At 37.9% G+C, this 23,990-nt stretch overlaps 1 protein-coding gene across 1 annotated transcript in view; it reads right to left on the bottom strand.

Moving 5' to 3' along the window:
- AGR3 (anterior gradient 3, protein disulphide isomerase family member) overlaps positions 1-23,990 on the bottom strand; it is a 234,112-nt gene that overhangs the window by 81,456 nt on the left and 128,666 nt on the right. The window contains exons 4-5 of the mRNA XM_044064738.1: positions 23,366-23,418; positions 8,214-8,290 (exon numbers count right to left, since the gene is read on the bottom strand). Coding sequence (XP_043920673.1) covers positions 8,214-8,290; positions 23,366-23,418 — 130 coding nt within the window. The remainder of the gene's footprint in view (positions 1-8,213; positions 8,291-23,365; positions 23,419-23,990) is intronic.

The raw sequence follows: 23,990 nt of genomic DNA, 5'->3' as shown, positions 1-23,990 counted from the left end.
TTCTGCATTATGCTGTTCATCTTTTTTTCTGTGTGTTACTGATGCTATAGGAATTTTCACCATGATCATGTATACGGGACCCTTTAAATTTATATGTATGAGGGATGAATCAAGTCTTGCTACTTTATATACTGATCCTGTAATACAAAAATTCATTTTCTATTTTACTAGGAAACATCTTTTTTAAACAAGAAACAGCTTTATTAAACCATCACTTATGACATAAGCAATCATACATTTATATAAATGAAAACAAACCACATCAACACATTCCTAGTTGCAAGCATTTTACATCAGAAACCATACCGACACACTCCCAGCTGCAAGCATTATACATCACTTATAATCTACCCAGTCATTTTCAGTTAAACATTACATAGCTCATTTAAATCCTGCCTTCTTTTAAACCTCATTCCTCCCCTGCATGTATTGTTCTCACAATACTCATTCCTCCCCTGCATGTATTGTTCTCACAATTCCCACTTTTTTCCTACGTAGAAACAATTGAACAGTCCTGAATGTGTTCAGAGACAGTTTACTAGCAGAAGTTCAACTATTCATGATTTCTGTTGCATAGAAAGGTGCAAAAGTTAAATTTACTTACCCTATATTACAGATTCTTTGGGGCAAAACAAATCACTGCATACAAAATATATAAAAATGATGCATTATGATCTGCACTGAATCGTTATCATCTAACCCCAAAACAACTTTTGCATTAATTGCAACAACACATGTCTAAGGAATAATTTTATTACTCAAACAATCCATAGGACCTGGAACAAAATACCATGACATATATATAATTATTTTGGAACATCAATTCATGTAAGAAATGGCCCCTAGACCTAGACCCAAATAATGTGCTCCAAACATATGAAACATAATAAAGTCCATCTAAACTATTTTTTAAAAACTGCACTGCTGATTAAGACAACCCACTTCTCCTGAAATATTTCAGAGTCACACTTTTTTCTGCCAGTAAAACCAGATTGTGGAATAGATTACCAAACTCTCCATGAGTTCCATCCATGCTTCTCAGAATTCCTCAGGTAGTAGTACTGTACAAAACAGATCTGTACTTGAAGCTCTGGAGTATGTTGAGCTATCTTGTAATAGTAATCCTGTTCAACTTCTGTCCCTATTTCTTCTCTCTGTCCATGAATTACTCTTTGAAATAAGTAAACAAGTCTTCTGTCTTATGACCTTTTAGCATACATTTTTTCCTGATTTTCACTGATTTTTGCTTAACTCTTAGTAAAACTATTATACCTCACAAAATATTTCTCATATCAGCAGTTTTATGTTCTTGCAAGTTATGATGCCATATTGTTTGCTTTGCTAGATCATATTACATACAAGCCATTATGTGTACATTTTCCTTTATATGTATTGTAACTGTATGTCATATATTATACAATGAAATGTAATTACTATTCAAAAATGTGCACACTGTTTGGAAAAGCACTCAACATGCCTATTGTAAATCATGTATTGCAAAATCCAGTTACCACAGCAGAGCATTCTGCCTAACAAAAACACAAGCACGTTCTCAATAAATATCAGACACACTCCCCACTGTACACCCGTATCTTCTTCTTGACTCCTGTATTTGACTGACCTATAGTGCAGATATCATATACATACCACAAATGCATGCACACATGCATGCACAAGCATGGACACACACATGCATGCATGCACACACGCAAGCACACATACAGTATATCTCTCCCTCAGAATTCTGAAGTCCCAGAAAGAGGCAGACAGAAACTAAAGTCCTGTAATACAATGACATTATTTAATAAAGGTAAGCAATTCCTTTCATAACTAATACCATTGTATAATTACAGTAATCCAGCTCTGTTTGCAAGCATTGCAAAATTTACTCACAGATAGCTTTAATTGCTCACTTGGACATTGTGATCATGATCAAATCACACCAACCATGGGTAAATTCTGTATTACCCACACAACAGTTATAGATTATTGCTAAATACATATCAGGTGTTGGAACAGTCTAGGCCTCTCCTGAAACTGAAGTAATCCCAGCTGGAATTTTTACTATAAATGGGCAAATAAAAAATATACTTTATGTAGTCTGCGCAGTGATTGCTTTAATTTTTAAGTTCCTGTGTTTAGGTCATGAGCATCTCCCTAACACATGCGGGGGGTATCCCAGCTTCAAGATATAAAGCCTTTAATCCCCCAGAATCCTCATACCTTACTTTTATAGTGATTATTTCAGCAACTAATAATAAATCCTTAACTTACTTTTCTAGGTGATAGACTTTGAGACCTCACCTCACTGAATTCAAAGTCAGTTCTGGCTTGAGCATCTTCAATTCTTAATAATAATAATAATAATAATAATAATAATATAAATTATTATAATTATAATCATTATTGTTCAATAATTATTATTAATTATTATTATAATTCATAATAATTTGTTAAATCTTGGCAGATCCAGTGGAATGCTTTTCATAGATTTATAGCACTCTGAATGTACATTTTATTTAATAGTATTTAAGCATCATTTACTCTGGTAACCTCTGCTGTAGCTGTAGTCAAAGGTTTGATTCATCAGCAAGGGAAGAAAGGCTTGGAAACTGTGCTTGCTTAACCAAGAGCAGGTTGCACGTCTCATTCTAAGGCTTCTGCACATTGACAAAAGTGTTTGCTGCCCTATAGCACCTTTATTATGCAGGCTTTAGCAACCTATCACTAATTCTACTCAAAAAATATACAATACTAACCTACACCAAATAAAAAATCCCACACTCCAGTGAAAAAAGTACCAAAAGTACTCCTTCATAACCTTAGAGAAAACTCCAACTCCATCTCCAATAAACTAATAGAGAGCAGAGATATACACTCCAACCCTGGCCCAACACTAATCTCACCTAAACAAACTCAACACCCAACCCACCCAAACCCCCTGCATAAATACTCTCTTCCTCAACAAACCTATAAAACACACAAAGCCCATTTTCTTCCTCCAGCCTAAAAATATATAATCTCAGTGCCTGAAGCATCTGCATTAAGATATCAGATCTTCATGCATGGACTGAATTCCATCAATGTTAAATCCTAGTTATCACTGAAATCTGGTTAAGACCTGAATTTAAAGATGAAAAAAATCATTCTTCCTGGTTACACCATCATTAGGAAAGACCGGGATGTGTAAATGGTTGGGGGACACAGCCATCATCTTTCAAGTAACCATACAAATCCATACCCTCCTTCCAACTATTCAACTATACAACAGTGAAGAAATGCTAACAGCCAATCTCCACCTAAACAATTAGAAATCCATAAGCATTGCAGGTGCCTACATCACCCCTCCCCCAAAAATGCCAAGACTGCCAACAACATACCTAACTACTTATTATCTACCTTTAACCAAGAAACCATCCTGCACAGTGACCTTAACATAGATTGGACCTCTACAAAACCTACCTCTACCCCTATAATATCAACCTCTATCCCTCATCTGATCCAACAACCTACCTGACTTGACAAAGTAACAACAAAACAATCCATACTAGTCTGCATACTCTCCACCAGCCCTGAAAAAGTGAAGACAGCCAGAAACCTCCCAGACTTGCTCAGCAGTCATCACTCCCACCTACATCAACAGAGAATACCCAAAGTCCCCCAAACCCCTATACTTCAACTCTGTGAGAAATTTACCCAATTTTGTGAAATCCATATTTAATGACGCACTTAAACAATGTAAATGGGAATCCACAAACATTTGCCTCAAGATGAAGCCATCTATCACTTCAATAACTCCTTCTTAACCATATTAAACAAACAAGTCTCACTGAGACATAAAAGAATGAACATAAATTCTGCCCCTTGGCTAACCTGTCAAAGTAAACAACTCACGAGAGATGGATAGTGCCTGGAAACAATGACACAAAACTAGGACCGAGTCCTACCTAGATAGATAGATAGATATTGATGCCACAGAAATTGCACAGGCGCACAAGTTCATTATAACAAAAAGAACTTCTTCTCCACAAACCAGCAAGGGCATTACAGAGAAATTCAACAAACACCTCATATCCAGTACTCTACTTAACTCTAACAGTAACAATCTATACCCACCCCACCTAACCCCACTGACAATAGCCTCACCCTAACTCAACCTAACAACCATCCAGATAAGTACCATCAAAATATGTTAAAAATGAAACCCACAACACTAGCTCCTGAAAAAACAGCCATACAAATACCTAAATATAGCCTATACACCATTTGCTACTGTCTATCTCTCCTAGTTAATTGATCCATTATAGAAAGCTATATCCCATCCCTATAGAAAGCTTTCTTCATAATCCCATTACCCAAAGGTGGCACATCCACCTGAACTGTCAAAACATCACCCCATATCAATCCCTCCCCCTCCAAACATCAGCAACTCCTAGCCTTTCTATCCTTTCTGCTCAATAACAAATTACTTTCTCCTACCCAACATGGCTTATGACCCCACCACAGCACCAAAACTGCCCTGCTGCATTTCCTAGATACTATTAATCAAAGTAAAAACTCAAGTAATTTTGTTTCCACACTTTTCCTGGACTCATCAAAAGCCTTTGTTATGATCTGACATTAACTACTCCTCTAAAGACCAAATCTTATAGGCCTCTCAACTCCTTCAACTAGCTGGATCACCAACTAACTAAACAATCACATCTAGTCTGTAAACTAGAATGACTCCCACTACAAGTTTTGTCCAATCACTATAGGAGCTCCATAAGGCTCCACACTTGAGCCGATTCTTTTCAATATCTTCATTAATGACATGCCCAAGGATCAAAACTCACCACCATAATGCAATATATTGATGACTCAGTTTTACTTTACTCAGCCCCAAATCTTCCCACATTAGAAATCAACATACAGGAAACTTCCACCTCTGTGTAAAGCTGGCTAATTGCTCTTAAACCCCAACAAAACCAAACTAATCCTATTCATTCCTAAAACATAAATCAAAACATCACTGACCTTAATGTCATCTCCTCAAACAAAACAAAAATTGAAAGTGTCACCAACACAAAATTATCAGGAGTTATCACCGACAATGGCACAGCAGTCAAAAGAACACACTGCAAACTAGATAATCTTTACAGACCAAAGCACCTGTTTTGTGATCATACTAAAAAGACAGCTACCATCTCCCTTTTCCTCCCTACTCTTCAATAGGCCACAAAAATATTCACAAATCTTAACTATTCCACCATGAACAAATTTATCTGCAACCTTCCAAACTGCTCCTATTACTGCACAATGCTAAGTACCCTCAGCTGGCTTGAGCTTCCTCAACACAATACCCTCTTCCAGCTACTCAAAATATTTCACCATCCATTTAAAAACACACTCGCTGCCAAACTTCATACAATGGCATGTACCAAACAGAACGTTAAGATCCTTAGAACTTAAACTAACTTTTGCTAATTCTCTGTCACCATCTCCAAGACATGGAACAAATTTCCAAACCACATCAAGCTTTTAAATAACCTGCAACAATTCAAATCTGTCCTAAAAATATTACCTGGCAACTAATAAACTACGCAATTGCACCATATCTACAGTTTGAAGTATGCAGTCATAACTCTGTCCACTATGGATACTGTACCAGTCTATTAATATAGTATTTTTAATTCTACTTACAGCATCTTGAAAAGTTATATTTCCTTAATCTCTTATGCTTTGTAAATGATATTTATTCATTGTTGGCTTTGAAATACTTTGTAAATAATGTTTGTTAGCCATTTTTCTTTTGAATTGTCAGAATGTATTAATATCCCTGTTTTGGAACTTTTCTTCTCTGCCTCAGTTGAAAATGGGCATTTCAGTTTCCATGTGGAATTTCCCAGTAAACAAAAGCAAATAAAATAAATAGATGAATGAATAAATAAATCTGCATATTCTTTCCCCTTGGTATCCCCTTCACTGGTTAAGTCTGATCACAAACAAGTAACCTTCGCTTTCAAAGTCTTCAAACTTAAGGATGCAAACATCACAGGATTCCAGGACTTAAAATGTACAAATCTAAAATTCTCTGATGAAGTCTCCAAATTTGAGAAAAGTCATATTACCCAAAATGTTGATGCTTCAAAGAGTTATACTACCAAATTCTACTTGCACTTGTACAAATGTTGTAACATAGCAGTCCCAACTAAATCCAAGAAAAGCGAAAGTTTAAAAGCAAACCAGAGTGGTGGTCCTCCAGCATTAACAAACTGTATAATAAGAGAAATAAACTGCTTAACTTATATAGCAAAACTAAAGATCCTCACTTCAAGGAAAAAATCAGATAGTTGACTTAAGAAATTAAAGAAATACCATCAGGAGAACAAAGGTATCTCATGAACTCAGACAAGCAATGGAAGCTAAAGGCAATTCCAAATCCTTCTTTAGTTATGTGTGGAATATAAGGAATAACACTCAACACTTGTCAAAGTCTATTCAAAATGCCACTACCTACTATGATCCAGTGAGAATTGCCAGTATAGCTGCAAACAAATTTGCCATCAACTTTACCCCAGAGACACCTATTCCAAGCCTGCATTTTTCAGATGGACTCCATCCACCAAAAATTACAAATGAACATGTACTTAAAGTTATCTCCAAAAAAAAAAAAAAAAAAAAAATATATATATATATATATATATATATATATATATATATATATATATATATATGTGTGTTTATCTGTGAGACCTGATAACATACCCAATTGCCGAATAAACAGTACTAAAGAAGCCCTGGTGGATGGACCCACTCCTTAATTTCTTTAATCTGAGGCTAGCAATTGGTTTTGTCCCATAGGTGGGTGCACTGCTCTTGTGATGCTACTTTATAAGGGTGGCTTCAACTCTGACCTTGGAAATTATAGACCTATCTGTCTGAGGAGTCTTATATGCAGAACCATGGTGTGTATCCTAACTGACCTGATAAATGGTGACATCAGAAATATTATCAGACTTGATCCATGTCAGATTGGATTTGTTAACAACAGATCCTGTCTGATGAATCTAATTAACTCAAGTGACTCTTGTTGTGGGCTGTGGGCTAGCTGTCCATATAGTATACCTTGACCTTGCCAAGGCTTTTATTACCATACTGCTTGCAAACATAATAATAAACAAACTAAACTCCAAATTGACTCATATGTAATTAGATGGAGACAAACTGGTTTAAAAATATATATATGATCAGGGAAGGGTGGTACATCCTTGCAGGAACATGAAGGTCATCAGTGAAGTCTCCCATGGATCTTTGCTGAGACTTCTGCTATTTGGTAAGTGTTTTTCAGATTCCCATTTATAAAAGAATGATCTGTGATTAACAAAATTCACAGATGATCGTAAACTGGGAGTTATCCTCAAGTCCCCCTCCGACATAGGAACATTCATCAATAAATGCTGCATAAAAATGGGCTCAAACTTCTCATTAAAAGTACAACATGGCTGCTTTCAGTAAGCACCCCCTAATTCTGTATAATATAGACTCCTTAGGGGTGACCTGTGCCTCGTGTAAAGGGCCATAAGGTTTCGAGTAGTCCAGATCTTATACCTTTATAAAACAAACAGTTCTGCTAACACTAGGGCCAGAGGTCTAAACCTTCTCCAACAAATCAACAAGACAAGGTGAATGAATATATTTGTCACACAGTGCCTACCCCTTCTATGGAAGAAATGTTCTTTCCAAACTAAGCAGTGTGACTCAATATCTGCCTGTATAAAGGAATTGGACAACTGGATGGGCATTCATAAATTCACCCCTGGTTTGACTGGCCTGTACTTCCTTCCAAATGGTGGGTACTAACAAGGCTAAAATGGTCACGTAGCTTAATTGCTTTGCAACTGCAATGATCACATGATTCCCTCAGCTTCCATGTATGACCAGTCACTTTAACTAGATGGTGCTCCCAGCTGAGTCCAAGAAAACTGTGTATGTTGCCACTCGTCCCCAGTTAACAATGCAAATAAATAAATGAAAATAAATATTTTAGTGTGGTGGTGAGTGGCTAAAAATATATGTGTTATGCTGAAAAGACCAGTTTTAAGAGAGAAATTTTGCAGATATTGCTATAGTTGAACAACTTTAATGCATACCATTTGAATTATCTCTAATGCATTAGTAATATTTTAATTCATAACCTTAATATAATTTGAGTGCAGAAATATCTTACATACCATAAGGTTCAGCATAATGAAATCATTCTGAGCCATTTCTTGGATCTCTTCATTTGTTGAAAATACTGCTTTCAGTGCTGCAAATAATAAAGCTAATGTTAAACTGAGTGGATTGCAATAATTGCTAACCATAGATGTATAAATTTAAATAAGTACTTTTCAGATAAAAAAATGTCAGTCCAGCATTATTTGTGAACATTTGCAAATGACAGTTTAGCTGTGCAAATGAGTTTGCAGATTCGTCTCTCATGATTGACAAAATGTACATAGCTTGTTACGCGACTATTATTTTATACCCAGCAGCTGAACTTTTGCTGGTTGCTCCATGCCAGTGTGTGTGTGCGTGTGTGCATGTGCATGTGCGTGTGCGTGTGTGTGTGTGTGTCTGCACGTGCTTGCTTTAGTGACATCAGAAGAATCAAGTAAAAGAGAAATAAATGTACCCAGACAATAATCACCCAGCTAAGACATGTAAGACATGTACAACTTTTATGTTAAAACTTGTATTTATGACCCATTCATTATCAGCTGTATCATTACCTTTTTAAACAAGTGTGGGCCCTGATGATGTGATTATCAATACTGCAAAAAATAAACAGATCCAAACAGAGGTATAACAAATTGTGAAGCTTACTATTATACCTTTCAGATATTTCTAATGGGGTACTCCCCCACCACACACACACACACACACACACACACACACACACACACACACACACACACACACACACACACACACACACACACACACACACACACACAGACACCATGTTACTTATGTATACCAATTCCCTTTGAGTAAGGGAATACTACAAAACAAGGCAGTCTCTCTTTTGGTATATATCAATGCCATTCAGACTTGAATTTCTTCTGTTCTGAGGGTCCCAATTACAGAATTTTAAAAGTCACTCACATTTGTGTTCCATGAAATATCTGAAAAAAACTCCTTGAAAATATTAACAGTCATGAATTTTGCAGATCATGCTATCACATAGGAGAAACAAATCTTTAAAGTATGTTAAACTAGGACCACTTTCTAAATTCTGAAAATATGAACTGTGGTATACATTTTGTGTTGAGTACACTTTTCCAATACAATGAAACTGATTCAGACTTTAACCAGTGCTTTTCCTAAAAAAGGAAAGAGTTTTAATGCTGTCATTTTTTATCTTCTAATAATTTCCAGTGACACGGGGGGGGGAGGTGCTTGACAGAATGGCTTTAACAGCTTTCCAGAACAAGTCTGATGGAATACAAGCATTTTATTAAGGAAATCCAGGCTGAATCTGTGTAGTTATGGTAGTTGTACTAGATAAGGATTATGGTACCGTATGACTAACAGTCAGTCTGGGTAGCCTACAGTGGCAATTGTCCAATTTAGCCAATGTCTCAGCTATTGCCAATCTGTTGTCTTTAATGAACACAATATTGGAAGAAATAGAGCTCCAGTACTCAGGGATGGCACAGTGGTGCAGAAAGTAGCATTGTCACCTCACAGCAAGAGGTCATCTAGTTTGATTCTGAATGAACACTGGCTCTAGATGATATTCGCTGCTGATGTGACACCCTGACCCCATTTTCAAAAGTGGGAAAAAGGGGTTGTGGATGGATGGACTCCAGCAACCAAATAAGAGAGGGATGCAAAACAAAGCTATGTAGAAGTGCAATAGCAGAATTTCTCAGATTGAGCAGACTCTGGAGAACCTATCCACATGTGTAAAAGAACACACTATAAATATGAGTAGTTAAATGTTCACGACAAGCAGTTAAAGTCAATAGGGCACATATTGGATGAAATAAACAGAAATCACAGGAACAGTTTGAGACTTGAGGGGCTACCTGAAAATATTATCTTTGCTTTTGGAAACATAGCTGCAAGAGGGTCTGAGGCAAGACGCAACTATGTTCATTACCACTGAAAGTACACATATTCATGTACCCCCAAGCTAGTCCTAAATGACCTCCTCTATGACAAATAATATCTGTTTACATTGGATAGAAAAAGAGAATATCCTCATGCAAGTGATACAAGTGAAAGAAGAACCCTCATTTCACTTTTGGTGGCATTAGATCAAGACTTTTCAGATTTTGCCAGACAATGATAGCAATGGTATGTGCTTCTCTGTCAAGCTTGTTTTATTGGAGCTACTGAACTGCAGTCTGTTGCTATGCTGCAACTCCCTGCATTAAGTTCCTGAACAAGTCCTATCCATTTGAATCCCTATAGGACATGATCCAGTTTTTACAAGATCATCTCTTGGAAGAAGCTGTGACCAATAGTGCCCTGATCTCTGTGTGCAGGCTCTACTCCTTCATCAGTGGAATGCAAGCAAGAGTCCAAATGGCTGTGGCACCAGAACATTTGCCACAATCTCTACTTTTCTAGCAGGCAAACAACAGCAACAAAGACCTACCGCAGGAAATGAGTATGGGAATGTGAAAGTCATAGTCTAGAACACTTTTTCTGGACATGCTCCTTATAGAACACTAGTTTGCTCCATTGCAAGCTCTGCTTCTTAAAGAAGTTATGGACACTGGGGCAAAGATGGCAGTCAAAAAGCAGAGATTCCTCCAGGTAACCCCCACCTCCACCCAAACCACCAGCCAATGGAATTGAAAGGTTCACTCAATTCTACAAGGTTAAAAAATAATTAAAACCAGTAATCCTCTTAAAGAGGACACTCTGATTATGTAAGGATGCTTGCATAAATAACTGCCTGTCAGAACACTGACAAGACTGGGTGCTTGGTCTTACTAATGTCAGTTAGATCAAATGTAGAGCTGATACTTTTACTCCTAGATTTTTAGCTTGACCTTGTGACTTCATGGGATCTTGGATTTCCATACTAATCCTTCCACTGCACATTATATTAAAACTGTTGAAGTTTTACAGAGATCTGAAGTAGTTGAGTGGCTTGTCACCTGTGATAGCTCTCTGTTACTGCTTGAATGTAATAGAAGTATAAATTGTGACACATGCTCCTGGTGCCACAGCTTGCTTAAATTAAGGTTTATTTAGACACAACACAAATAACTGAAATGGCATACCCACTACTCTGACTTGTTGATGGTGTTTAAACGCTGACACTCCTACTGGCTGTTTTATAGTTACTGCCACTGGCAATAAAGTAGAACAGGTAGATTTCATTTTAGTCAGCAGTACAGGGTCTGGAGCTTAAGCAAAAAACATGCACAAGGCTTTTGCTTAACTGTCATGAATTGAATTAGTCCTGCTGTATTGCTGAAAATATTATTGTGCTAGCAAGTGTCGTTATATTAGTTAACCTAGCAACAACTCATTCACCATAAAGGGCATTCCTTACTCATAACTGTCTGAAACTATTTTTCTACCTTCCAAAGTTTTATGACTTGCTCCCCTTTATAACCTACATAAATGAGCTTGAATCACTTTATCAATATTCCTTGAGGTGGTAGATGCAAACTGCCATTCTAGATGTTGATGGAGGGGAGAATACTAGAGAAGGCATGTAGTTCTTTCACCATAGAGCAGACCAATGCCTTAGCTTTCCTGTTTTACACTTGTGTATAGAATCTAGGATCCAGTCTTTTGTGTTTTTTTTTTTGTTTCCTCTTTTATGGTTACAGTGTACCCCAGAGAGACAGACTTAGTAAAGTCCTGAAAAGCATCTCATCCTCTGGCAGGCATCAGGGAGGACCGATCCACAATCAACTGCATCATTAGCTTTTTAAATGAGGTACAAGCTACATAGTAAAAGAAACTCTGGGAACACCACCCAGCAAGCCTACACATAACATACAAGGACCACCAACTGTCTGCTATATGGCAGTAATCTTATCACTGTGGACACACAAAAAAACAGTATGCACTGAAAAACCTCTGTTAACGCAATCAGACCTGGAGGTAAACAGTAAATTCAGGGACTAAATGGGTATACTCTTTTGCTACTAAATGTTTAGGCATCAATTTTGCCTCATTAAACATAATCACATAGGTTCCTAAGTTCATAGTAGCTAAAGACCACCAGGATCTTAACAAGCCTAGTTGTGCAACTTAACCCTGTTTTGTCCCAGAGTTCCTTGGACACTTATACGGTGGGTTATGTTAGTATGGAGGTAGCGAAGGGGTGTGTGAGTGTGTGTGTGTGTGTGTGTGTGTGTGTGTGTGTGTGTGTGTGTGTGTGGTTGGGTCTTATGCTAGTTGGGGATTAATTTACTTACTGTCAATCTCTGTCCATCAGAGACATGGGGGATAGGTCAGGGGTGAATTTGTTATTTCCCATCCAGTAATCAAGGTTTGTTTTGAACAGGATATGGGATGAACTCTTCTTCACATTCATTGTAGGCTTATTCCATAGCATGGGGGTCCTTTGAGATACATATTGGTCCCTCCAGCAGGTTCTGTTTATGTTGTAAACAATGTTTAGGTCCTTGGATCTAGTGTTTCTGGTGTTGTCTTGTAGATGTGCAAGAGATCCATCAGATCTGGATCCAAAAACACCTTATATGCTAGGCAAAGATTGCCTCCCAGTAATCTGCAGTAGACTAAGTACAGAGACAGGACCTTAAGGCTATCTGTGTAGTACAGGGTATTTATACTCTGAATTCTCCTGGTGAGGAACCTTTTGAGGGCATTCCAGCTGTTGCATGTGCCTAGCTATGTCCATGCCAAAAGGGGCATTGTACTCAATGACAGGGCTGATAAAGGCTAAGTAGAGTGGTACTATTACTTCCTTGGACCTGGGTGCCATACCCTTGCTTATGAGTTTGGTAACATAGAATGATTTTCTTACTAACTTGGCTACTTGGTGGTTGAATGCCAGATTACGTCTAGATATATTCCCAGATTCTTAACTATCAGGTTAATTCTTATGGGTGTTTTATCAATGAAGTAAGTAGCTTGGGTGGAAACTTTTACAAAAGGCACTATAATACATTTATTTGCATTGAGTTTTAATCTGTGGCTTTCACATTAGTGATCTGTTTGTCTTAGACAGTCTTGAAGGATGTTGGCATCATGGGGGAATCTATAATAGCCCCAAATTTACAGTCATCTGTGAACTTGGTAAGACTGAGGCCTTTGATATTAGCCTTGACTTCTGAGAAGTAGATGCCAAATGGCAGCGAGCCCAACACACAGCTCTGGGTTACTCCACTGGTGACCAGTTTCTTGGTGGGGGTGGTCTCACTGATCCTGACTTCTTGGGTACTATCGGTGTCAGCTGGCAATCCAGCGAGTTATATACAGATTTATGCCTAGTTTTGTGAGTTTGTCAACAATACCCGAGTGAGATTGCACTGAATGCCTTGGCCAAATCAAGGTAAGCTGTATGCAGCATTTTTCCCTATCCATAGCCATGCTGACTCTCACAGAAGTATACCAGTATAACTAGGCAAGACCTACCCTTAATAAAGTCAAACTGGAATGGGTCCAGTGTTTGTAATTTGCCAATGTCCTTGTTGATAATTTCCATGCTAATTTGTCCCATGGATTTGCATATTAGACTTGCCAGTCTGATGGGTCTGTAACTCCCAGGTTCAGTTTATGGTCCATCCTTATGAAGAGGGATGACTGTTGCATAACTCCATTCACTTGGCATGTAGCCTGTTTTGAGGCTGTAGTTGGAGTGCCTCCAGTGGCCCTGCTAAGTCATGTTTTAGGCTATTTAGGAGGCAACCAGGGATATTGCCAGGGCCCATTAAGGCAGTGTTTCTGGCTTTAGAGAGCACTTTCAGGACCTGCACCCTGGTGATAGTTGGGGGAAATATGCTAGAAAAGATTTCAAAGGGGGTAGTTGGAGGGGGTGACGTTAGAGCCAAATTTATCAGCCAGTAGATTTGCTATGTCACCCTGTTCAGTGAAGGTTGTACCATTTACCATCAATTCTGCACATTGTTGAGTATTACCTTTAAGATTCCTGACATAACTGAAGAAAGCCTTGTGATTGTCCATAGCCTGCAAGGTTTTCCTGACCTTGTAATTGGTCTTGCTGGACTTTATTAGACCTCATAGTTTCTTATTTAGCTAAATCAGAGAGCTCTTGTCTCTATGACAGCTGCTCTTTCAGATTTTGACCATAACTTTATTCTTTTGTTATATAGCCTGTTAAGGTAAGGATTACACCAGTGGGGTTTGATTTTGGTGTTAGATCTGGGCTTACGTCTGGCAGGTATGGCAGCCTCAATGCAGTCATTTACATGTTTGTACAGGGTTTCTGTAAATAATTCTGCATAGGTAGTTGTTTTCTTGGGGTTTGGGGGAGCCGTGAAGTTTGGCAAACTGTCACTTAATAGGATGCATTTGGATTTAGCATAGTTCCTAACTTTTATAGAATTAGTTGGGCTTTTTGGGCTGAATTTTATTTCAAGGGAGACAGCTTTGTGATGCAACTTCACAGGTGAGGATGTTACACAGTGTGGGGGGGGGGGGGTGCAGTGCTGTCCCATGTTGATGAGTACTAGGTCCAATACGTTTGATCCTCTTGTTGGACAGTGCACTATCTGGTCCAGGGTGTTTGTGTTGATGAAGTTCTGCTGTTAAAGGTAGTATATGTTTCGAGATCTATAGATGGGTAGTTAAAGTCTACCATGAATAAGGTATTTGGTTGGATGGTGAGCACCTCTAGTAGGTCTAGGCAAGAGTTGCGAGTTTCATGTACATACAAGAACACCTTAACAAATAGCTTCCTAACAAACTCACAACATGGCTTCATGAGTTGGCATTAGCACCCTGATAACCATACTTACAGATAAACCGTTCTCTGCAAAGAAAAATAGTCACGTCACAGGGGCCATCTTCATAGACCTCATACAGGCACTTAAAGAGTTTTAACCACCATAATTGATTACAAAAGATATAATTATTCAGTTCTGGACATAACGTAATTACCCAGTTTTCAAATATTTAAAGTTGGGACACAGCATTGCTTCTCCAGATGGATATTTTAGGGCAAGAGTCCCCAGTGATAGTCTCAGTATTTATTAATGACATCAACACAGTCTTCTCATACTCAGATATCATCCTTGGTGCAGACAATATGCTTCACAAAACTGGGTTCAATACTTTGAGCTCCAAAAAATCTCTGTAAAACTACTTCATCATGCTACCACTCTGAATAACAGAAAACCTTCTAATTATTAATGAGAATAAAATCACCATCACAACTTTTGCACCAAAAAAATAAGCTGAGACTGTCAAGTCCTGTCAATATTGTCAACCTAAGTAATATTCCCTAAAATCAGTAAAAAAGTATAAATATTTTGAGGTTTCACTAGATACCACTTACCCCCTTTCTCTCTCTCTCGCTCTCTCTCTTGCACTCTCAAAACTCATACAAGAACACTGTTAAGAAAGTAGTTACACAATTTAGTGTTAGTTACACTATTTCCAACCATCTCATCACCTGAAGCTCCAAGACTTGAATATAGCCTTCATATACTTACACTACATTCTGCCAGAACACCAATCTCATCCAACCCACTATCAATGCCATCCACAGACTTATTAATCTAGCATCATATAATGAACATCACTTTGTCTCACCAGAGAGAGCTAACTACCTCACCATCTCAGTGATATCCACACCCCTCCTGTCATGCCTGACCTTTAAAATCCTTAACATTATTGCCCTTCCCTGAAAGTTATACTATAAATGAAGTATGTTCAATGCTCCCTAACAAGCCAAGGAGACAGTGTTATAATTTTAGTTAGGCCTCCTTTAATCTCGCCATCAGTGAAACAGACATTAGCAAAATTGTTCTTGCCATTTGAAACAAGTCCCCTTAGGAAATTAGATAACTTACTGATTATTTTATTTATTTACATTTGTTTACCAGGAGTGTCCACTGGTCCAGAATGAGCATGTTTTCAGTGGAGGCCTGGGGAGAAAAGCTCCAATAGATGTATAAGTACAACATTCAGTTAATTACAGAAGGATGGATATAAATGAAAATAAAGGAATTTAACAGTCAGAAGTAAACATAGCATAACATACACATTAATTGATAAAAGTTAACAATAATAATAATGATAATGTACAATGAACCAGATAATATGCAGCAAATTGAAATGTCTAAAAGTAATGGGCTGTAGATAAAGAAGAGAATAATGTAAGAAAAAATAATAGGTGGAGTTGAGTGCTACAGGTTGAAATGGTTATGTATGTGTGTGAGAAATGAAAAGTGTGGGATGGTTCAGGTTATATGGGGTCTAGAGCAAGAGCATTGTCATTGGGTAGATAGGTGAAGGTGAAGGCCCTTTTTGAAGGAGTTTGCATCTTTAGTGGATCTGAAAGGTGATGGTAGTGAGTTATAGAGTTTGACAATGCAGAATGAGTAAAGCATCTGACCAGCATGGAGAGTGGGTTTTTGGACGAGCAGTAAAGTCTAATTTTCTGATCTAAGGGGTCTATTTGGGTGTTATCACATTTGAGTAGAGCAGAGAGATGGGGAGTCGAGAGGTTTACAGATTATTTTGTGAGATACAGTAAGCTGTTGGTAGATAAGGTATTGTGGTAGTTCAAGCCATTTGAGTGTGTGTAGTGAGGAACAATGGTGGGAGGAATATGTGGCATTAGTTGCAAATTTGACAATTTTATTGTAGCATGTTTCCATTTTGTTTTTTAGGGAGGTTTGTATGATAGTGAGAAGTGGGACACCATATAATAAAGATGGTAGTAAGAAAGTAGAGGTGAGTTTGCTGGAGGGGTTTAGGAAGTGCCTGTGTCTATAGAGGGTTCCAAGTTTTTGGTAGGTTTTTCTGATGTTACGAATGTGTTGGTCAAAGGTTAAGTTTTCATCTATGGTAACACCTAGTAATTTTGTGTATGGGACTACTTCTATGGCAGTTTTGTTTAGTGACTAGATTGTAAAGTTTGGTTTATTAGGGTGGGTTTCCTAGGGGTGAAAAGGAGAAGTATGTTTTTGTTGGGATTGAGTGCAAGGTGATTGTTAGTCATCCAAGTTTCGGTGGAAGAGAATGCTTGCTGTGTGCATGTGAGTAATTTGGGTATAATACTGGAGGTACAAATTATTGTTGAGTCGTCTGTGTACTGAATAACAGAGTTGTTGCCAACACAGGAGTGGAAGTTATTAATAAAAATACTAAAGAGTAGAGGCCCTAATATGGACCCTTGAGGAACCCCTGTGGGAGTATGTAGGAATGGTGAGAAGGAGTTTTGCCATCTAGTGGATTGTTCTCTATTGGACAGATAGTTAGATAACTACAGGAGTGTTGGTGGGGGGGGCATACCTAATGTGGAAAGCTTACAGAGAAGAATGGAGCAGAAGATGGCATCAAAAGCCTTAGATGGGTCAAGGAGGAGGGAGGAAACTAGTTTGCCTTCATTATGAGTTTGGTTAACTGTATTTATGAATAAGAGAGCAGTGGTGGTACTGTGGATAGGATGAAAGCCATGTTGACAGGGTGAAAGTAGATTGTTATTCATTATATATTGCTGGAACTGGGTGTGAATACATTTTTCTAGGATTTTTGAGATGGGGACAGTATAGCGATAGGTTGGAAGTTGGAGGTATCTGTGCAATTGTCACCTTTATGTAGGGCATAATATATGCTTTTTTCCATATGATAGGTATGTAGGAGTCCTGTATTGATCTATTTTAGAGTATGCTAATGGGGTAAGAGAAAGTCCTAGCTGACATTTTAAGGTATTCCGAGGGTAGGTTGTGAGGGGCACAAGTACCTGGTTTAAGTTTAAGGAGAATTTTGGTTATGATGGAAGTAGGGATGGGGGAGAGAGAAAATGTAGTAGAGTGACAGCAGGAGGGTTGTGAGCAGACAAATGCTTAAAATGATGAGGTGGGGGTGGGAAGGAGGCAGAGAGTTTGGCTATGGTTTCTACAAAGTACAACTTGAAGACAGTGGCGATTTCTAAAGATGTTTTATTGGGATGTGAACAGGGGTTGCTCTTTGTGCCATTGTTTAGTAGGGAGGAAATCAAGCTCCAGAATCATTTTGGATTTCACTTGAAGTTTTTCTGCAGTTCAATGTAATGATTTTTTTTTTTGTCATTAATGACTAGATGCTTTACTTGGTTACGAAGCTGCCTGTACTGTTGGAGGTCGGAAGGGATTTTTGTTCTGTGCCATTTTTTCCAGGTTTTGGCCCTAATGACCATGAGCTGTCTGGTGCTTCTAGAAAGCCAGCTGGTGTGTTTGGATTTTAGTCTTTTATGGAGGAGAGGGGCAAGGTAATTTAGGACTTCTAGGAAAGTTGAATTAAAAAATTGAACTGCTTCGTCTAGTGGAAGGGTCTTCAGTACATTCCAATTGATAGACCTTAGGTAGTTGTTTAGCTGGTCTAGTTATACCTGTGATTATTTGGGTGAAGTTGTAGAGGTTGATGCTGTGGGCTGAGACGAAGTTTAATTGTTTGAGCCAGTTTATATTTACATTGCCTAATATGATTGTTTCATTGTTAATATTTGTAGAGATCTAGGCTAGGATTTCCTCAGGAAGGGGAATGATGTTGTCTGGGGGTAGATATAAGGTTATTATACATATATTTTTGCAATAATTGGGTTTTAGAAAGGTGATTAATATTTCAGCATTAACAAACTGTGGAATAGGAGATGAATAGGAAATACTAGTAAGGCTATGTGGGAAGAGGAGGGCAACACCTCAACCTTTTTTTATGAGGTCTGTCTGCTTGTAGACAGGAATACCCAGTTAAAAGGAATTCCGAGTCCTTAATATATGGTTTTAGCTAGGTTTTGGTTGTGGCAAGTAAATCTGGCTTAGTTTGGGATATCCAAGTGTGGAACTCAGGAATTTTGTTTCTGAAACTTTGGAGGTTGATGGTGGTAAAGTTCAATGATCTGTTGGAGTAGGTATGGTTAGGATTAGAAGGGTTGGGTCCTAGGTTGGGATGAATGTCTCCAGAGTGTGAGAGAATGAGTTTAGGGAGAGACAGTATTAATGACAATTGTTTCCTTGTAACAGTAGGCTAATTTTTGAGTGGTAGTGGGTTAAGGGTGGAATGTTTATAAGGGAAAATCTTAGGTTTAGAGAGTAGGAGTGGATTGGGATGAAAAAGGCTAGAAGATATATCAGAAAAACAGTTAAGTGCAGGGAACATATATCTCAGTGACTGGTGTGGCCTTGCAAGATATGTTAGAAGTGTGAGTAAATGTTAGGTTTATTAGTATAAGTAATAACAGGAAGAGTGGAATATATAGTGCAAAGGTGGGATAGAGAGACATTGACTGATTGTAGTAACTGTCGAGGTAGGAGAAAGTAGGTAGAGGCAAGATATAGTAGGGGAAGTGGTGTGTTCGTGAGAGAGGAAGAGTGGGTTGGCAGGTGGAAGAGGTAGTGTTTGAGGAAGGGAAATGAAGTGTGACTGGCCACAGACAGTGTGGTGGGGTTTGTGTAAGTCTAAAGCTAATTGATCCAGGGGTGGGTGGGAATGGGGGTAGAGGAGCGGAGTGAGCACGAGCAAAGTGAAGGGCCAACAGAGCAAGTTGAGCCAGAGGAATATGCATGCAAAAAAACAGAATAAAACAATCAGGTAAGAAGTATGGCTGGCAACAGTTTATGCACTTTAAAGCTATGCATAAAATAATCTAAGGGTAAAGCTACAGCTATAGCACAATGCGTGATTATAAATTATTCCATACAAAATATTATAAATTCAAAAAGGAATCTAGCAAATGCTCATGTTTCTTAGACAAAGGGTAGGCCTTCTCCTTTGCTGCCATATAATTTCAGATAACAACTTCTTTAATTGATTTGAATCATAATGCAAGAATCAAGCAATATATACTTATAAAACTCCTGCACTCACAGGCTTTTCTATTCCTCATTTTTGGTTCCTTTACTCCTCTTTCTCCTGCTCTTCCCTCTTGTTTAATACATATGACACCCTCCTCTATATTTTCCCCCCTGTAATACTTAATCTTAGCTGTCTTTAACTAGAATGGTATTGTACTGACTTGTAAAACAAAACAGTATTGTACAACCACATTTCCATGCAACACCTGGTGTAGTGACTGTGTATCTCCTAGCTGTAGTGACTGTGTTGGCTTGCACTGTGTAAGACAGGGAATACCCTGGTGCATCAGGGAGTTAAAGATGTGTGTGTGTGTGTGTGTGTGTGTGTGTGTGTGTGTGTGTGTGTGTGTGTGTGTGTGTGTGTGTGTGTGTGTGGTAGCATGCATGTCGCATTCTCTGACCATCAGGCAGCCATTGTGAGCCTGTAAGGAGCCTGGGTGGTAGGCTGCACTAAAGGACTGACAAGCTGACCCTGACAATACCCACCCAACTCTATGGGGAAAAAAAATTACTAGTGGGGAAAAATGGGCCTCAGGAGGTGAATGAATGGGCTGTAGGGTTTCTAGCTGTGGTTTGCTGGCCTGCTGCCCCCCCCTGAACCATCCCCCTGAGAACTCTTATAGGCGCAGAGCGAGGAGTATTGTGCCTGGGAGATGTGGGTGGGACATGATAATAAAAAGTTTATTTATTTTTTTTTTTTTAGTTGATGACCTGATGCAATATATAGAAAAATAAGGGAGTGTTTGCTTTCTTCCCACATCTCCAACAATGATGTGGTTTGGAAAAAGGGACCAGTGGAAGCATCTATGCATGAGATATTCTATCCTAGACTTCATCTTGAAACATAGGAATCACACACACACACACACACACACACACACACACACACACACACACACACACACACACACACACACACAACTGTAAAATGAATAAATAAATTACAGATTCCCATTTAACAGTGGAAGGGAAGGGTTTACTGAACAGATTTTATAGCACATACTGCCACATTGAAGGTTTCACTCTATGAGCTTATGACTAATCATTCTCAAGAGATGTAAAAATCTGTACTGTACACAGCCCCTTTTGTCTTACATTTTTAGCTTAGGCAAAAGACAAAGTTTATTAATATCATTTGGTATGTGGCGATCTGTCTAATGAGCATTGCCAACAGAAGCATAATTATAGCGCAGCCTTGCCCATTTTCTTACTGATCTGCTTTATATTACCCTAGACTGATGGTCAAAAGTTATCAGCTGATCAATTTGTAAATTTAAAAATAAAGAAATGTACATGTACATGCATTCATGTTTATTGTAATCCTTAAAGACAGCACTATTTCCCAATCAGATTTGTATGACACTAAATGTCAGACTACCAAGTCAAAGTCTTCTTTGTTTTTCACATTTAGCTTTCTGAAGAATGGTTTCTACCAAAAGGTTAAGATTTCTGTGATTGTTGAGGTATATGTCCATACTGGATTGTAATTGTTGCATTAGTTACCCTATAATAATAAAAAAATAAAAATACCAGTGATGAATTTTATTGATTTTTTTTTTTATTTTTGTTATAAATATCCACTTCTCTTGCTTTACCTTTGTGATGTTCAATCGCATTATTTTACTGCATAGTTTCTATGCATTCTTTGTAAGATTTCATTGACAGCTCACAAATACGTTTTGACCCCCCCCCCCCCCCCCACACACACACACACACACCACTGAATTTCTATGAATTTCTATTTATGTTCAGGACTATGCATTTCTTTTGAGTAGTTTAGCACACACTTAAGCTGCTCCATTGCTGGGGTCTGTCTGAGTACTTGGCACTTCCAGATGTAGGCCAAACATATGTCTTTAAGGAGGCAGAGTAGTAGTGTTCACTAAAATAAAAGCCCTTTTCTTATCTTCTTCCCTTCTGTCATCAGCATATTAATTCTTACTTTCGTTTTCATGGTTCCATTTCCCATACTGCAAAACTAACTTCAGACATTGGAGAGTAGGTAGTTTTTGCTGGTCTCTTTATAAAATGGTATTTCACAGCAGAAGCTGTAGGATAGCACATAAAGAATTATTTGTTAGTCCTGTTCCTTAACTGGTGCAGAATTTCACAGTTACATAGTGTAGCGCAATCAATTTTAATAAGTATCATGGAACATGGAAAAGGGGGAGATGAATGATCCAGAAGTTTATGTATATTCCAAAACCACTTTCAGAAGAGACAAAAAAGAAAGTAAGCACTGGCTGTGAAGGTGTCACCATGTAAGTAATAAGATTTCACATCACATAATGACTTCTGTCCTTTATCATTACTTATTGGAGCCATTTTGGATCAATTCTGATATTTATGAGAAAATGCTATGCCTGCTTTTTCTCATTAGCTGTCTGAATTATTTTTGTTATTATCAAAATTAGGTGGTAAAAATATCCTACTTGTGGAAACATGTCCATTGCAGACTGAAGACTCCCTATGGGAAAAAGGGATGTATTAACATTTAGTCAGGAAGAATTCAAAATGGACTGTTTCAGAAAACTGGTAAAGGATTCATATTAACTATACAGTAAGATCTCCACACATCTAGCAGGCCAGTAGCTTTTGTAAATCATGGCATTATAAACCTACAACTCAAGGCATTATAAACCTACAACTCAATGTTAGTCACCCTTTCCTTGTACCACCTTCTGTGCACTAGTTCTGGCTTTTCATACTTAAGACTCACTTGCTTTATTTGGTCTTATGTCTCAGTGGTTAGGGTTGAATATAAAATCCCTGTAATGTCATTTTTTTCTGTAACATCAGTTGTTGCCTCGCATCATATGAAGCAAATGAAGCTCTAGAATTCATCTACCAAACTCTTCCCTAACATCATAGCTAATCTGTTTTAGTACCTGAGGTATTCATTCATTTACCTAATATTCTTCTTTGATAGTATGATTTTTGTAGGCAAGGAATCTATAGAAATAAAAAAGACATCTTCACATTAGTCTACATTTTTAATAAAAGAGAAATTAAAAGAAATAGGCAAAAGTTCTGGGACACCAAAGTAACACTGCTGAGACACCAAATGCTCCTTTGTGTAGAAAGAAAACATGGGAAAATATTGAGCATGACAAAAGAGATAGCAGACTAAGGTGGTTTATAGCAAACCTCTACAGGTCCTAACTTTCCAAATTACTATACTATAAGGTAGCAGGGTAGTTGTGGAAGGTTTAAAAACTATATTTATAACATTTTCATTCATTACTTTTATTGTCTGGACAGGGTGAAGGGGGGTTTCATACAATCATTCTTACGTACAGTATATAAATATGAAAACTTGCATTTCGCTCAATCCAGCAACTCTGAAACTGAAAGTCATGCAAATAAACATATTTCCTTACCCTCGCAGTATTTGCATTCCTCCAGGTGAAGTATAACCATCAGGGGTTTGTAACTATAAATAAAAAAAGGACACACTGATGAAGAATGAGGTCACTCTTAAAAACAGCCACCACAACAACAACAAACTGTCTAAACAGTCAGAAACGTTAAAAATAATCACAGGTCTGATATTATCAATCACACTTGTTGATAATATGGCAGCTTTAAGGCAGATAGTCAAGACTCAACATTTCTAATTGTTCTGCTATTAAAATAGCAAGAATTCGAGGCTGTCTACCCTATTCCACCTGTGTAACCTGGATTTATTATAATTTAAGTACAGCATAGCACAGGAGGATATTGCTTTCTCGAGAGCATTACTTTAAAAATCAAGTGATTCCAAATCTACTGATGGATGAGAAGTCAGTTTTCTGATCTCAGTGTCAATAGTATGCCTTTTACCCTTAAGATTTCACTAAATAAATTGTGCTATAAATAATGTTCTTTTATTTATAAATGATTTAATTCAGAGTGAAACAAATTACATTTTAGCCAAATGTATTTTGCAAGGAAAGTACACTTTAAATATTGCTGAGTTGCTGTCTCATAACAGTCTCAATTATATATGACCTAATGTCTACATGT

Source organism: Protopterus annectens, chromosome 3.part0 (assembly GCF_019279795.1).
Source record: "Protopterus annectens isolate FY-2018-M chromosome 3.part0, PAN1.0, whole genome shotgun sequence".
NCBI lineage: Eukaryota > Metazoa > Chordata > Ceratodontiformes > Protopteridae > Protopterus > Protopterus annectens.
The sequence above is the reverse complement of the archived record's forward strand: the minus strand, read 5'-3'. Positions and strand labels throughout refer to the sequence as shown.